This window comes from Triplophysa rosa, unplaced genomic scaffold (genome assembly GCF_024868665.1).
Source record: "Triplophysa rosa unplaced genomic scaffold, Trosa_1v2 scaffold160_ERROPOS443136, whole genome shotgun sequence".
NCBI lineage: Eukaryota > Metazoa > Chordata > Actinopteri > Cypriniformes > Nemacheilidae > Triplophysa > Triplophysa rosa.
The window spans coordinates 8,599-22,862 of record NW_026634166.1 but is presented as its reverse complement, the minus strand read 5'-3'; the positions used below and the strand labels follow the sequence as shown (position 1 = coordinate 22,862).

General features: G+C 39.6%; 1 protein-coding gene across 5 annotated transcripts; it reads right to left on the bottom strand.

Moving 5' to 3' along the window:
* Positions 1-3,820: 3,820 nt before the first annotated feature.
* LOC130549726 (gastrula zinc finger protein XlCGF57.1-like) lies at positions 3,821-13,768 on the bottom strand. Of its 5 annotated transcripts, none has more exons than XM_057327030.1 (3): positions 13,511-13,768; positions 7,165-7,293; positions 3,821-5,035 (listed from the first exon to the last, which is right to left on the bottom strand). In XM_057327030.1, the coding sequence occupies exons 2-3, from the start codon at positions 7,256-7,258 to the stop codon at positions 3,828-3,830; spliced, it is 1,302 nt and encodes a 433-aa protein (XP_057183013.1). In that variant the 5' UTR covers positions 7,259-7,293; positions 13,511-13,768; the 3' UTR covers positions 3,821-3,827. The 5 variants fall into 5 exon arrangements, with proteins under 5 accessions (XP_057183013.1, XP_057183011.1, XP_057183015.1 ...); XM_057327028.1 differs by lacking the exon at positions 13,511-13,768 and adding an exon at positions 11,430-11,679; XM_057327032.1 differs by lacking the exon at positions 13,511-13,768 and adding an exon at positions 11,506-11,679.
* Between the last annotated feature and the right edge of the window lie 496 nt (positions 13,769-14,264).

Below are 14,264 nucleotides of genomic sequence, written 5' to 3'. Positions count from 1 at the left end.
ATTTGTAAGGGATTGGAATATCATTTTTACACTCATAAGGCATGTTTATTAGTGCTCGTCAGCATGAATTCTCATGTGGTTCTTAAAAACATTTTTGTATTTGTAACTCTTTCCACACTGAAAACACACATGTAGCTTTTCTCCAGTGTGAATTCTAATGTGGGACTCGAGACGACTTTTTCTTGTGAAATTCTCACACAGGTGTACGGGTGCTCTCCAGTGTGAATTCTCATGTGGTTCTTAAGAACACTTTGTGTGCAAAACTTTGTTTGTAGTTTTGAGAGGTTGTTATCTGAGAATAACGAACCTGCAAATGTTGCGACTGGAATCAGAATCAAGCATTCCAACGAGCCGTGTAATAAGTGAGTGATAAACACTATGTAAACGAGGCAGAACCAGTGGCGTGTCCACAGGGATGGCACCGGGTGGCAGGTGCCACCCTAAAAATGAGCTTTGCCACCTCAGTTGACACCCCAACGCTGACCATAGACTTGGGTACTAATGTAATGCACAAACAATTTTTGGATTAGGTTTGAGAGCGTTATTTTTGCTCAAAATTGGAAATTGCTAATACTCTGACAGAGGCGCGTGTCTGAGCAGCCTGATCCTCAGGCCGGAGCAGTAGTATTACTGCAGGCCAGTCGAAAGAAAAACGCACTTCTCCAGAGACATTTAGGTGAGAATGTATATCTCCACGCATCAATTATACCAAAGCAATAGTAGTGGTAAAACCTGTTTACTGTTACAATTAAAGCTCGTGGTCCAGTGGACTGTGGTTGATCTGTGATTCGTATGGAACGCCCCCCACTGTTCAGATGCATGTGTTGTGTGACCCTCGGATTAACTGCAAAGCTTTTCTATCATAGAGTGAAAGACAGTTCTAAAAGACAGTTCCATCTCTCTCTCTCTCTCTACCTCGGCGAGTTCAGTATGACAGCGCATTATCGCATATAGCCTATTTCTTTATTTAAATCAAGTGTAAAGTTAAAGTTCTAGTGTTGTGTAGCGTTAAAGCTGTTATCCGCTAATTCGACACACAAATGATGCCACAAAGTGTCTGTACTAGCTGTCCAAGAAAAAACTATCACATGCATTTGATATAAATAAAATGTGCAATGCTGGACAAGAGTCGTTGTGCATGCTAGAAGGTGACGACTACACCTGTCAATCTGATCTCAATAGATAACAGCTATTTACTCAACTGCACGTTTGTGTACATATTCATACTTATTCTTTATACAGGTGTCTGTTTTTATAAATATGATATAGCCTGGAAGGATTTCAGATCACATTCACTTTTCAAAACTGTTCTATGATCAGAAATGAACTTCAAGTGTCTGCAGTTGTCTTTCAGAAACAACAATACAAATTAGCACAAGTTTGGATTAAATTATGCTGGGAAGCAGACATGAAAGAAGAATTATGTATAATTTTACATATGATTATGAGAGGTTTTAAGGCATTTTGTGACCTTTGTAAAACTGCTTTGAAACGACATATACTGTAAATGTCCTCTAAAGAATGTTCCTTTTCCTTAAACAATTTATATGAACACTATTTATTCCTTAACTATTGTTCAAAGAAAGAAGTCGTCATAGTAATCATCACCTAAACCCTCTGCATTTTTAATGTAGGCTAAAGATTTTGCTGATCAAAAAACCAGACTAAAATAGGGATCAATAATTGGGAATCTATAATATTCCTAATCCTTACAATACAACTGCGAAAATGAAGATTGATACGTGTAGGTATTTCCACCCCTCATTGTGCTCTTGTCCCCCTTTGCCACCCCATGTATAAAATCCTGGACACGCCCTGGGCAGAACCATAGAGACACCATGTTCCAGATAGAAATAGATTCTTACCGTAACAACTGCACACTGCTTCAATCACTTTTTTTGTATTTCTAAACATTTTTTGTGTTTCTTACCTTCAGCTTAACATTGAGTGTGTTTACCATCGTCTAAAATGTCAGAATACAATCTGTTTGTAAGAGAATTGAATGGAAACGCTTTCAGTTTCACTTCTCACCTGAAGCATTCACAGTCACGGCTCCTCGCTCAATCTGGGCTGAAACTATAGCAAAACACTTGCGCTGCACCTTGCGCCGGGTGTACAATAGGGCCCGTAGTCTTAACATAACTGAAAAGAGTATTAATACATGAGAATTTGAAATAATGATCTATCTACGTATCTCACCATCAACAAGGAATCATAAAATCAAAATGCTAAAAATATGAAGCGGTTACTACTACCAGCATCAGAAATAAACTTTTCCAAACACCCCTCACATTTTTGTAAATATTTTATTATATCTTTTCATGTGACAACACTGAAGAAATGACACTTTGGTACAATGTAAAGTAGTGAGTGTACAGCTTGTATAACAGTGTAAATTTGCTGTCTCCTCAAAATAACTCAACACACAGCCATTAATGTCTAAACCGCTGACAACAAAAGTGAGTACACCCCTAAGTGAAAATGTACAAATTGGGCCCAAAATGTCAATATTTTGTGTGGCCACCATTATTTTCCAGCACTGCCTTAACCCTCTTGGACATGGAGTTCACCAGAGCTGCACAGGTTGCCACTGGAGTCCTCTTCCACTCCTCCATGATGACATCACAGAGCTGGTGGATGTTAGAGCTTGCACTCCTCCAACTTCAGTTTGAGGATGCCCCACAGATGCGCAATAGGGTTTAGGTCTTCACCTTTGCCCTCGGTTTCTTTAGCAAGGCAGTGGTCATTGTCGAGGTGTGTTTGGGGTCGTTATCATGCTGGAATACTGTCCTGCAGCCCAGTCTCCGAAGGGAGGGGATCATGCTCTGCTTCAGTATGTCACAGTACATCTTGGCATTCATGGTTCCCTCAATGAACTGTAGCTCCCCAGTGCCGGCAGCACTCATGCAGCCCCAGACCATGAAGCTCCCACCACCATGCTTGACTGTAGGCAAGACACACTTGTCTTTGTACTCCTCACCTGGTTGCCCCCACACACTTGACACCATCTGAACCAAATAAGTTTATCTTGGTCTCATCAGACCACAGGACATGATTCCAGTAATCCATGTCCTTAGTCTGCTTGTCTTCAGCAAACTGTTTGCGGGCTTTCTTGTGCATCATCTTTAGAAGATGACAGCCATGCAGACCAATTTGATGCAGTGTGCGGCGCATGGTCTGAGCACTGACAGGCTGACCCCCCACCCCTTCAACCTCTGCAGCAATGCTGGCAGCACTCATACGTCTATTTGTCCAAAGACAACCTCTGGATATGACGCTGAGCACGTGCAGTGAACTTCTTTGGTCGACCATGGCGAGGCCTGTTCTGAGTGGAACCTGTCCTGTTAAACTGCTGTATTGTCTTAGCCACCGTCTGCAGCTCAGTTTCAGGGTCTTGGCAATCTTCTTATAGCCTAGGCCATCTTTATGTAGAGCAACAATTCTCTTTTTCAGATCCTCAGAGTTCTTTGCCATGAGGTGCCATGTTGAACTTCCAGTGACCAGTATGAGAGAGTGAGAGCGATAACACTAAATTTAACACACCTGCTCCCTGTTCACACCTGAGATCTTGTAACTAAAGAATCACATAACACCAGGGAGGGAAAATGGCTAATTGAGTCCAATTTGGCGTCTGTGAAAAGAGACAGAACAAAACTAACAGCACACAAACCTTACATCCAAAAGTCCTTATATGGTTTTCAGGAGTGACACAGGAACAGAACACAGACAGTATTTCAGCTGTGAGCTGATTGTGAACAGAACATTAAAGACTCACATCACATCTGTGAAGACAATCTCAAACACTGACAGTGTGAACGGAGCCATTGTTATGAGCGCTCTTCAGCATGAACTCTCATGTGTTTCTCTAGAACTTTATTTTTTGCAAAACTCTTTCCACACTGAACACATGTGAATGGCTTTTCTCCAGTGTGAATTCTCATGTGGATCTCTAGAGTTCCTTTTCGTGTGAAACTCTTTCCACACTGCAGACATATGAATGGTGTTTCTCCAGTGTGAACTCGGATGTGTTCCTCTAGATTTCTTTTTCGTGCGAAACTCTTTCCACACTGAACACATGTGAATGGCTTTTCTCCAGTGTGAGTTCTCATGTGGACCTCTAGATAACTTTTTCTTGGGAAACTCTTTCCACACTGAAGACAAGTGTATGGACGCTCTCCAGAGTGAATTCTCATGTGGTCCTCTAGATTTCTTTTTTCTGATAAACCTTTTCCACACAGCAGACATGGGAATGGCTTTTCTCCAGTGTGAATTCTCATGTGGACATCTAGATTACTTTTTCTTGGGAAGCTCCTTCCACACTGAAGACAAGTGTATGGACGCTCTCCAGAGTGAATTCTTATGTGGTCCTCTAGATTTGTTTTTTCTGCAAAACTCTTTCCACACTGAACACATGCGTATGTACACTCTCCAGTGTGAATTCTCATGTGGTCCTCTAGATTTCTTTTTTGTGCAAAACCTTTTCCACACAGCAGACATGCGTATGGCTTTTCTCCAGTGTGAGTTCTCATGTGGGTCTTGAGATGACCTTTTAGTGTGAAACTCTTTCCACACTGAGGACAGTTGAAAGGCCGTTCTCCAGTGTGAATTCTCATGTGGTTCTCTAGATGACATTTGTTTGTGAAACTCTTTCCACACTGAACACATGTGAATGGCTTTTCTCCAGTGTGAATTCTCATGTGGGTCTTGAGATTACTTTTTCTTGTGAAACTCTTTCCACACTGAACACATGCATACAGCTTTTCTCCAGTGTGAATTCTCATGTGGACATCTAGACGACTTTTTCTTGTGAAACTCTTTCCACACTGAACACATGCATACGGCTTTTCTCCAGTGTGAATTCTTATGTGGGTCTTGAGTACACTTTTTCTTGTGAAACTCTTTCCACACTGAGGGCAGGTGAAGGGCTTTTCTTCAGTGTGGATTCTTATGTGCTTCACAAGCTGCTCTTTACTTCCCAATCTCTTTCCACAATGAGGACATACTGATACCGTTGTTTCTTCAATTTCCATTAGATCTAAAATGAAACGAAAGAAGCACATACAGTGGTGTGAAAAAGTGTTGGCCCCTTCCTGATTTTATATTTTTTTGCATGTTTGTCACATGTTAATGTTTCAGATCATCAAACAAATTTAAATATTAGTCAGAGATAACACAAGTAAACACTACATGCAGTTTTTAAATGAAGGTTTTATTCAACAAAATCCAAAACTACATGGACTTGTGTGAAAAACACAGCCACCCTTAGCAGCAACAACTGAAATCAAGCGTTTGCGATAACTTGCAATGAGTCTGTTACAACGCTGTGGAGGAATTTTTGCAGAATTGTTGTAATTCAGCCACATTGGAGGGTTTTCGAGCATGAACCGCCTTTTTAAGGTCATGCCACAGCATCTCAATTGGATTTAGGTCAGGACTTTGACAAGGCCACTCCAAAGTCTTCATTTTGTTTTTCTTCAGCCATTCAGAGGTGGACTTGCTGGTGTGTTTTGGATCATTGTCCTGCTGCAGAACCCAAGTTCGCTTCATCTTGAGGTCACGAACAGATGAAGCAAAACAGCCCCAGACATCACACTACCACCACCATATTTTACTATTGGTATGATGTTCTTTTTCTGAAATGCGATGTTACTTTTACGCCAGGCGTAGTGGGACACACACCTTCCAAAAAGTTCAACTTTTGTCTCGTCAGTCCACAGAGTATTTTCCCAAAAGTCTTGGGGATCATCAAGATGTTTTCTGGCAAAACAGAGACGAGCCTTTGTTCTCTTTGCTCAGCAGTGGTTTTCGTCTTGGAACTCTGTCATGCAGACCAATTTTGCCCAGTCTTTTTCTTATGGTGGAGTCATGAACACTGACCTTAACTGAAGCAAGAGAGACCTGCAGTTCTTTGGATGTTGTTGTGGGGTCTTTTGTGACCTCTTGGATGAGTCGTCACTAGGGCTGTGCCGATAAACGATATCATATCGAATCACGATAGAATGTATTTCAAAAACGATGATAAGCTATTGGAATTTTGACTCAATATGGATTAATCTTACAATCTAACAGAACGCAGAAATAAATGCAACAACATTAAGTCAGCGTGCAGCTTTTATCATGCGCGTCAAAGTACAAAGTCCATTTCATACTGCACTTGGCAAAGAAAACTCGACATGAGGAGGAAAACATTACTGGAAGCGGAAACAAAGGTGAAACTAACCTCGAGTTGTCATCACGCGGTTTATCAAGTGTCTTATTTTCCTTCCCAATCGCCAGTTAAACAAAACAAACTTGAGGCGCAATTGCAAGCGAGTTACTCCGTGGGAGATACCTTGTATCTCCCACGGAGGAGATCGGAAGCATAAAAGGCTTAACATACGTTAAGTTTTGTTTATGTTTGTGTGGCCTTTTTATACTGCTGATTTATTGTTTATTTACTTTGATTAAAAATGTGTGTATGTTCGCCGGTTCCCGCCTCCTTCCTTCTGTTCGTCCTTTTATGCTTCCGATCTCCTCCGTGGGAGATACGAGGCCGGTGGCGCCCAGCTGACGCTCATTATCAATCGCATCACCGGCCTCGCTTGCTCCTCCCACGGCTCTCGTCACGCCTCCCTCGTCACATAAACCTTATCTAGACTGACGTGGCTAGAGAAATTGAGGTCAGGTCTGATAAACCACAGTTATGTTTTAACAGGGGGTGCAAACACTTTTTCACACAGCTCCATGTAGCTTTGGATTTTGTTTTCCCTTAATAATAAAAACCTTCATTTAAAAACTGCATGTTGTTTTTACTTGTGTTATCTTTGACTAATATTTACATTTGTTTGATCTTTAAATTTGATTTGATCTGAAACACTAAAGTGTGACAAACATGCAAAAAAATACGAAATCAGGAAGGGGGCCAACACTTTTTCACACCACTGTATTTTTAACATATTTTTTATTCAACACTGAACACATGAAATCAAAGGCACAATATGTTTTTTTTTTTGCATTAAAATATGTAAAAAACCACCAGCACAGTGTTTGTTCATGTGTTCTTTCATTATCAAACGTAGCAAAATAATAACAAAATCAGTAATAATAGAGAATCAATTAATTTTATTTCAATGTTTACATTTGTCAGTAATAATCATTAATGAAGACTCAAGAATGGACACCGACCTCTTTGTTCCGCAGCGTCTTCATTTCTCATTGTGCTGGTGTCTGTAACACTCATGTCTTCACTCTCCTCTTTAATGAATTCTGCGTCACACATAACTTGCTTTTCAAGTGTGGCTTGAAGAAACAGACCTGTCAAAATCAATAAATTAATAATGGAATTATATTTTACTGAATGATTGCAATAAAACAGCACATAGTTACAATGTCAAATAAAACAGTTACAGAATGAAGATACAACCAAGCGATTATATAGAACGTAGATCAGACAATGACATATAAGGACCCAGCTGCGGCTCATCTGTATGGGCAGGTCCAAAATATTCATCCTCAGAAATATAGAACTGTATATAAACTGAATCTAGCAAGATCGTTAACTCATAAATGTATTCTGAATTATTCAACAAATATTTTAGAGGCTTCTTAGAGGGTTATTTTAAGTAAAATGAGACAAATATATGCAGAAATGTAGTGCTGGTTTAGCAATGTAATGAACTGTAGACAGGGCAGAAACACCCTCAGCCCTCCCGAGCTCAACAGCGCCCCATGTTTTTGCAATGTAAATCTGTGGCGAGAAATGGAAGTGCAGCCTGGTCTGATTGACAGCCATATGAGCAGAACCAAAGTCCGTTTACTGAAGTCGTGCCACTCGTAGAAAAATTACATAATTTGGGCAATGTTGAGGCGAATCGGCCCAACGCAGAATGAAATCTCACAGACAAGGGTTCCAGATGCCAAGAGTTCAAACTTCATTAGCTCGAGCCAACAAAATGAGATATTCGAATCAGAGTTCATCTGAAGTGATCTAACAAATACAGTGTTCGCCAATCAGGTTTTTCAATGCCAATTACTTTTGTCAGTTTCAAGTTATTTCAGAGAAAATTGTGAAGGGGTACTGTAGCGAGGAAGGCGGGACGAGAGCCGTGGGGCAGGAAGGCGGGGCCGGTGGCGTGAGTGATAATGAGTATCAGCTGTGCGTGCACCGGTCCCGCATGCCTCACAGTGGAGCTAGGGAGCATAAGAGGACGAGCGACAGGACTGCCGACGAGAGAGGACCGGGCCCGGAAGTTAAGTTTGTTTATGTTCGTGTGGCCGGCAGTCGACCGTGAGGTGGCTGCCGGCCTTTTATTTGCTGAATTATTGTTTGTTTATTTTGTATTAAAGTTTGTTAAAGGTTCGCCGGTTCCCGCTTCCTTCCTTCCGGGTTTCGGCACCAATGTAGCAAAGTTCAATAGAAGGCAAGGAAGGAAGCGGGAACCGGCGAACCTTTAACAAACTTTAATACAAAATAAACAAACAATAATTCAGCAAATAAAAGGCCGGCAGCCACCTCACGGTCGACTGCCGGCCACACGAACATAAACAAACTTAACTTCCGGGCCCGGTCCTCTCTCGTCGGCAGTCCTGTCGCTCGTCCTCTTATGCTCCCTAGCTCCACTGTGAGGCATGCGGGACCGGTGCACGCACAGCTGATACTCATTATCACTCACGCCACCGGCCCCGCCTTCCTGCCCCACGGCTCTCGTCCCGCCTTCCTCGCTACAGGTACCAACAAATTTGAGCACGTCTGTATATCATGTGCCCTTTAACCTACACTTTTCCAGACACATTTCCGGGGCTTATCGGACGATACATGATTTAGCATCACAGCTTTGCTCTGGCACATGGTTTAGTGTAAAAATGAGCCTAAACGCTCAACCCAGTGTTCGTGACTATGTGCGATAAATTAGAAATGTCTACAAAAGTATGTCTTAGTGTAATAAAATATTTGGTGTGTGTGCAGGTGTCCGAGTGCTCATACATGAGGCCCATAGCCCATATTATATCACAAAAATACATGAGACCTATAACTAACTAAATGTATCATTCTATATTAGAAAAACCACCATAGCATCTTATGAAATAACCCCCCCCAAGCAGTTATTTCAAAACGTTTGAGAATAATGTGTAGTGAGTGCCATCATAAACACATTATTTCTTAACACAGCCCAGATTTTGTATATTGAAGCGATTGCAATGCCAAAGTGGTCCAAATACATGTTGCACGGTAGGGAGAGTAAATCAAATCTCACAACGTGGATTACACATGTGGTGACAGACGACTCGAAGACTTTGTAAATATAACTATAACTGAATTCAGAGCACAGTTGAATGATTCAATAAAATCAAACTGAATATTAGGGGATGCCTGATTTTATCGGCACGCAGATATTATCGGCCGATATTGGCTTATAAATTAAATATCGGCATCGGCCCGATATGAAAAATTACGCCGATATGCTTGGCCAATAAAAAAGACGTGTTGATTATGTGTAAACGTTCTGACATTAGCATGCACTCGCAAAGACACCTGCTGTCACAGCACATGAGTACTAAAGTTCATTTTCATGTCTTATTGCGTCTGAACTGTCATATAAACACAGGGTTGTGTTAAAACACACAAGGTTTTAGGTTAAAGGGGGAAGTTCACCCAAAAATCAACTTTGGTATTTTGGTTTGTTTTCCACTATGGAAAACTATGCACGGATGGACCAAATTAACGATGTCTTTAGTACTTTTCTGGACCTTGGCAAAAACTGACACCATGATGTCTATGAGGAGGCCTGGAAATCTCTCGGATGTCACCAAAGTATCTTTATTTGTTCTATTGTGCATAATTCTGATCATTCTTTGATGCAATTGCATTTTTGGGCTCTGTTGTACACCCCACCTTTAAGAAGTATTCATAGGAATGATATTAGAGATGTGTTGTATTCATAGGAATGATATTAGAGATGTGTTATTCATAGGAATGATATTAAGGAGATGTGTTAATAATCAGACCAACGATTGAGTGTTACTGAATATATGAAGATGATTTCATGATTTAATGACATAATCAGTATACTTAAGCATTGTTTGAGTGATGTTTGAACATATAAGTATATTTGAATCATTATAACCAAGTATAGAACAGATTTCAGTAATATAAAATTCAGTGATGTCTTTGAGATCTGTTTGACGCCGTGGCTGGATAAAGTTCAGAAGGTCGAACATATTGATGTCTTTGAGATCTGTTTGACGCCGTGGCTGGATAAAGTTCAGAAGGTCGAACATATTGATGTCTTTAAGATCTGTTTGACGCCGTGGCTGGATAAAGTTCAGAGGGTCGAACATGTTGTTCATTTTGTGGCCCGAAAACTGGTACCAACAGGAAAATTCATTTTTTTTTAAACAAGTAAAGGTCCATATTCCACCATTAGATACAAACCTTGTTGTCTAGAAGATAATAGTGGCAGACAAGAATGATTGAATAATAAAAATAAAAGATAAAGGGAATTTACCTGATTGGTTTAGGAAAGAACCTCCTTTCCTAAGATTCACTATATCTACAGGCTGGAAAACACTTGGTCTTCAGATGACTGGGGACATCTCACTTTGTTTGGCCTGATCAAATAAAGTTAACTCCTTGACACCTGAACCTTCTTTGTCTGAGAGATTTTTTGAACTTCAAGATCGACTTTTACCACATCAGGAGGCCTGGAAATCTCTCGGATGTCACCAAAGTATCTTTATTTGTTCTCCGAAGATGCCAGAAGTTCTCTAAACATGTTTAACATCACGTGGGTGAGTAACAAATCACACAAAGTTGATTTTGGGGTGAACTTCCCCTTTAAGGAGGTTTCGGGAAACGCGGCCATGTATGTTTTTTTAGTCATATGAAGTTAGTTACTTTTATATATCCTACCATATGATCCAGAATCGGCCGCACGTAAATTTATAGCCACGAGCCGCTGCGGGAACCACTGATCATGTGGTGTGAGCAATAATAAGAATAAACTGTACTAAATAAAAAAATATGTATATATATATATAGGCTATATATGAAAGACTGGTACAGTATGATTAAGTGACTGCTATTTTTGAGACATTTTATAAGTACGCGATTTTCAGGAAAAAAACGTTTAACATTTAACAAGAAAACTGAAAGTATAAAACAATAGCACGAGATCATTACGGACCAAAACTCTTCTAAACACTTTAAACACTGAGAACTTGTAAAGCCCGTTAAGGAAATCAATTGATTTTTAAACAAATCAGGGTTTTATCTCAGTGAACTGAACTGAATGTGTTTGCAGAAGTGAAACAGCACGTTTGTCTTTATAGAAATTCTCCGGGACGGACTTCAATCACTCTGCAAACCTTTTCATCATCTAGCATTGAATTTCATGTTTGTCATGTTCTTCTAGCGAAAAGTTTACAACACGACATCCATACAGTGCACTAACCTTTGTGTTTAAAGATCTTGATATCAAACGGATCGCGTGACCTCTTTCTTTTCCGGTAACTTACTGTTTAACTTACCCGAAACATTCAGCGATTAAACGCCAATAACTCCAAAACGACTTGCCCTTCAAATATCTTAATAATATTTCCGCTAAAAGGGCAAAGCCGACAATGTTTCACAACCTTCTTTTACATTGTTTTCGCTTGATTTGATAACCACTGCCCCGCAAAACCCGTCGCAATGTGCATTAAGCCGGGAGAGTTCGCTATTTGCGGAGCTGTAGGTAAGGGACCGTGGGGAAAGTGCACGCTTTCATTTTTAGACAAAAAAATGTTTTGACCAGCATAGGGCCATAGGGATCTATTCATTTCTCTGGATGCGACTGCTCCATACATTTGTGATCTATTTTGTGAAATTATATATGTATAAAACATTTTAAAATACATCAAAAATAAACAATATTACAAAACAATAATATTTTATGTTGTTACTGATGTGTTTTGGAGTGCCATCCCTCTTCTTTCTTTTTCACCTCTCTTCGTCACTCTCTGTGGGGTGTGTGTGGGGGGGGGTAATAATAATGTGATAATTTACGAAAAGTTGCAAGATCTTATTCCATTTAGATGAAGGGAACCATGTTTTTTTACCTGACAAAACTACAGCGCTTTTATGTTAGAATCTTGATCAGACTTTGATATAAACAATGCACAACCTCAAGTGTGCCAATATTTTGTTTAACATTGAACCATCACTGCCATTACTGAAGTAACACAGTCAAAACCTGTGATATGTAGTGCAAAAGATAAAGAGAGGTTGTCATAGGTCAATTTTCTCCCTCTACTGTGGAAGATTTTCAAACGTGGTGTTGTGCCTCAAGTGAGATGTTGTGCATTATGAGTAGAATAATAAACTAGTGAATTATATTGTTTGTGTAAACATAACCATGATCCTATATTATTAAGGAAACTCTCGGTGTCTGTTGTCTAGAATAAGGAGACCTACACAGCCTATAGATAAACTTAGCTGTGTGACCTTTACAAGGATGCAATGTGTGCAAAGTTAAATGTGTTAACATCCAAATATGTTATAGAGAGTAGTGTGGCAAAAATTAGAGATGCACCGATTGCAATTTTCTTTGCTGATTCCTATTTCCGATTTTATTACAAAAGAAAATTTCCGATTCTGATTTTTGCCGATTCCGATTTTCTATCCACAAACTATAATTGACAGTATACTGTATATAAAACCATATTAACTTTTCTTCAATACACATTTTTTTTATTTTCATTGAATAAATGATTGAACATTACAATTTCCCTAAATGCAGTTCTCCAAGCTGCATTAAATTACAGAATCTTCTCTTTCCCAAACAACTCTTAAATTCAATAACTCTGTGACTGAAAAGAAGTACAAATAATAAAATATAACTAAACATGTGACTTAATTTACATTTTTCATTTTTGTATACTCATCTCACAAAAGTCTAAGATAACAATAAAATACTTCAACTTTATTCTCGTCTGTTTCTGTTTATGAAACTAACATTGCTTTATTTCATTTTTTCTGAAATGTAAAATAAATTGTCTTTATCTTGTGTCTGTAGTATTAAAAGAAGTGGGTTGATTTTTGCTGCAACTTCAATAAAAAAAGTTTAAAATCTTATGAGTGAATTCTACTCTAAAGATGTATATGTATTTGCAGTTTTTTGTGTTAGTAAAGAATATATCACATATATATCACATATATTGGTTGATTTATTCATTTTTTATATTTTGGATATTTAAAAACAAGTAGAAGTCGTGTTGTCGTGAAGTCGCTTAGCCGATCGCGCTTTGAGAACATTACTGCCCTTCTCCACAACGTATCTTTGCGAGAGTGGGTTTTCAGCACTTGCCCACTTAAAGAACAAATATCGACACAGACTCTGCATAGAGAATGATTTGAGACTCAGACTTTCTCCGATACAACCAAACATCACAGAGTTATGCAAGTCATTTCAAGCACATCCATCTCATTAAACAGTGAGTCATTTATTTATATATGAGTCATATATCATTTATTGTTATTAACGGCACTACTTACCTTTCAAGTCCTATGGTTCGGATCAGTTCGGACGAATCCAAAAGACACCAGCATACATTTCATTGTAAGGGTCCTCTTTGAATGTGCATACCACAGTTTAATCCAAAACAATGAACAAACTGAAGAAAACCCCGAATATTCTCCTTTGTTTGCATACGCGTTTCGAGTCAACGTAATCGATCACGTCCATTTTCGTTTAAATATTTATTCTAATCCGTATTCCAGGATTCAAAAGCAATGTTTCTCTTGTAGTCTAATGTCTCCTGAACAAAATAAGCCCACTCACGTCTCTTTCCTCCAATCACAGGCTTTGTGATCATTCACTATAGCCAGAGAGTGCCTTACCGGCTCACAGAGGTGTCAATCTTGGCACCTTGTATTTGACTGGATAAAGCCAGCCAATGCCTGGCCAGAAAAGTTTTGATGGGTGGGTGTAATAACCAACTACTGGGCAATTACAGTGATTGACAGTTTATGAAGTTTACGTAAACAGATTTGGAGAATAACCCGTGCGCAAATTTACCGTGTATCCGTGCGCGCTGTCGCCGTTTTACGCACGGAAGTACCGAGTACAGCATCACTTCGCTGTTCGGAGCACGTTTTACTGAACGGATTTTCTCCAAACATTATACAGCTGAACCTCTCCACCATGCATCGTCGAGTACCGAAGACTTTTTTTTCGTGTTGACAGTGTTTTGAAGGAGATAATGAGGAGCAGCGATGAAGAGCAACAGAAAGACGCGGAGACGCGCAT

Bases quoted from the DNA above. Each gene is read 5' to 3' on its own strand.
- LOC130549726 (XM_057327030.1), bottom strand. From the start codon at position 7,258: ATGTGTGACGCAGAATTCATTAAAGAGGAGAGTGAAGACATGAGTGTT. The intron at 5,036-7,164 runs GTCGGTGTCCAT...GTTTCATTTTAG, and splicing joins AGACGCTGCGGAACAAAGAG to ATCTAATGGAAATTGAAGAA.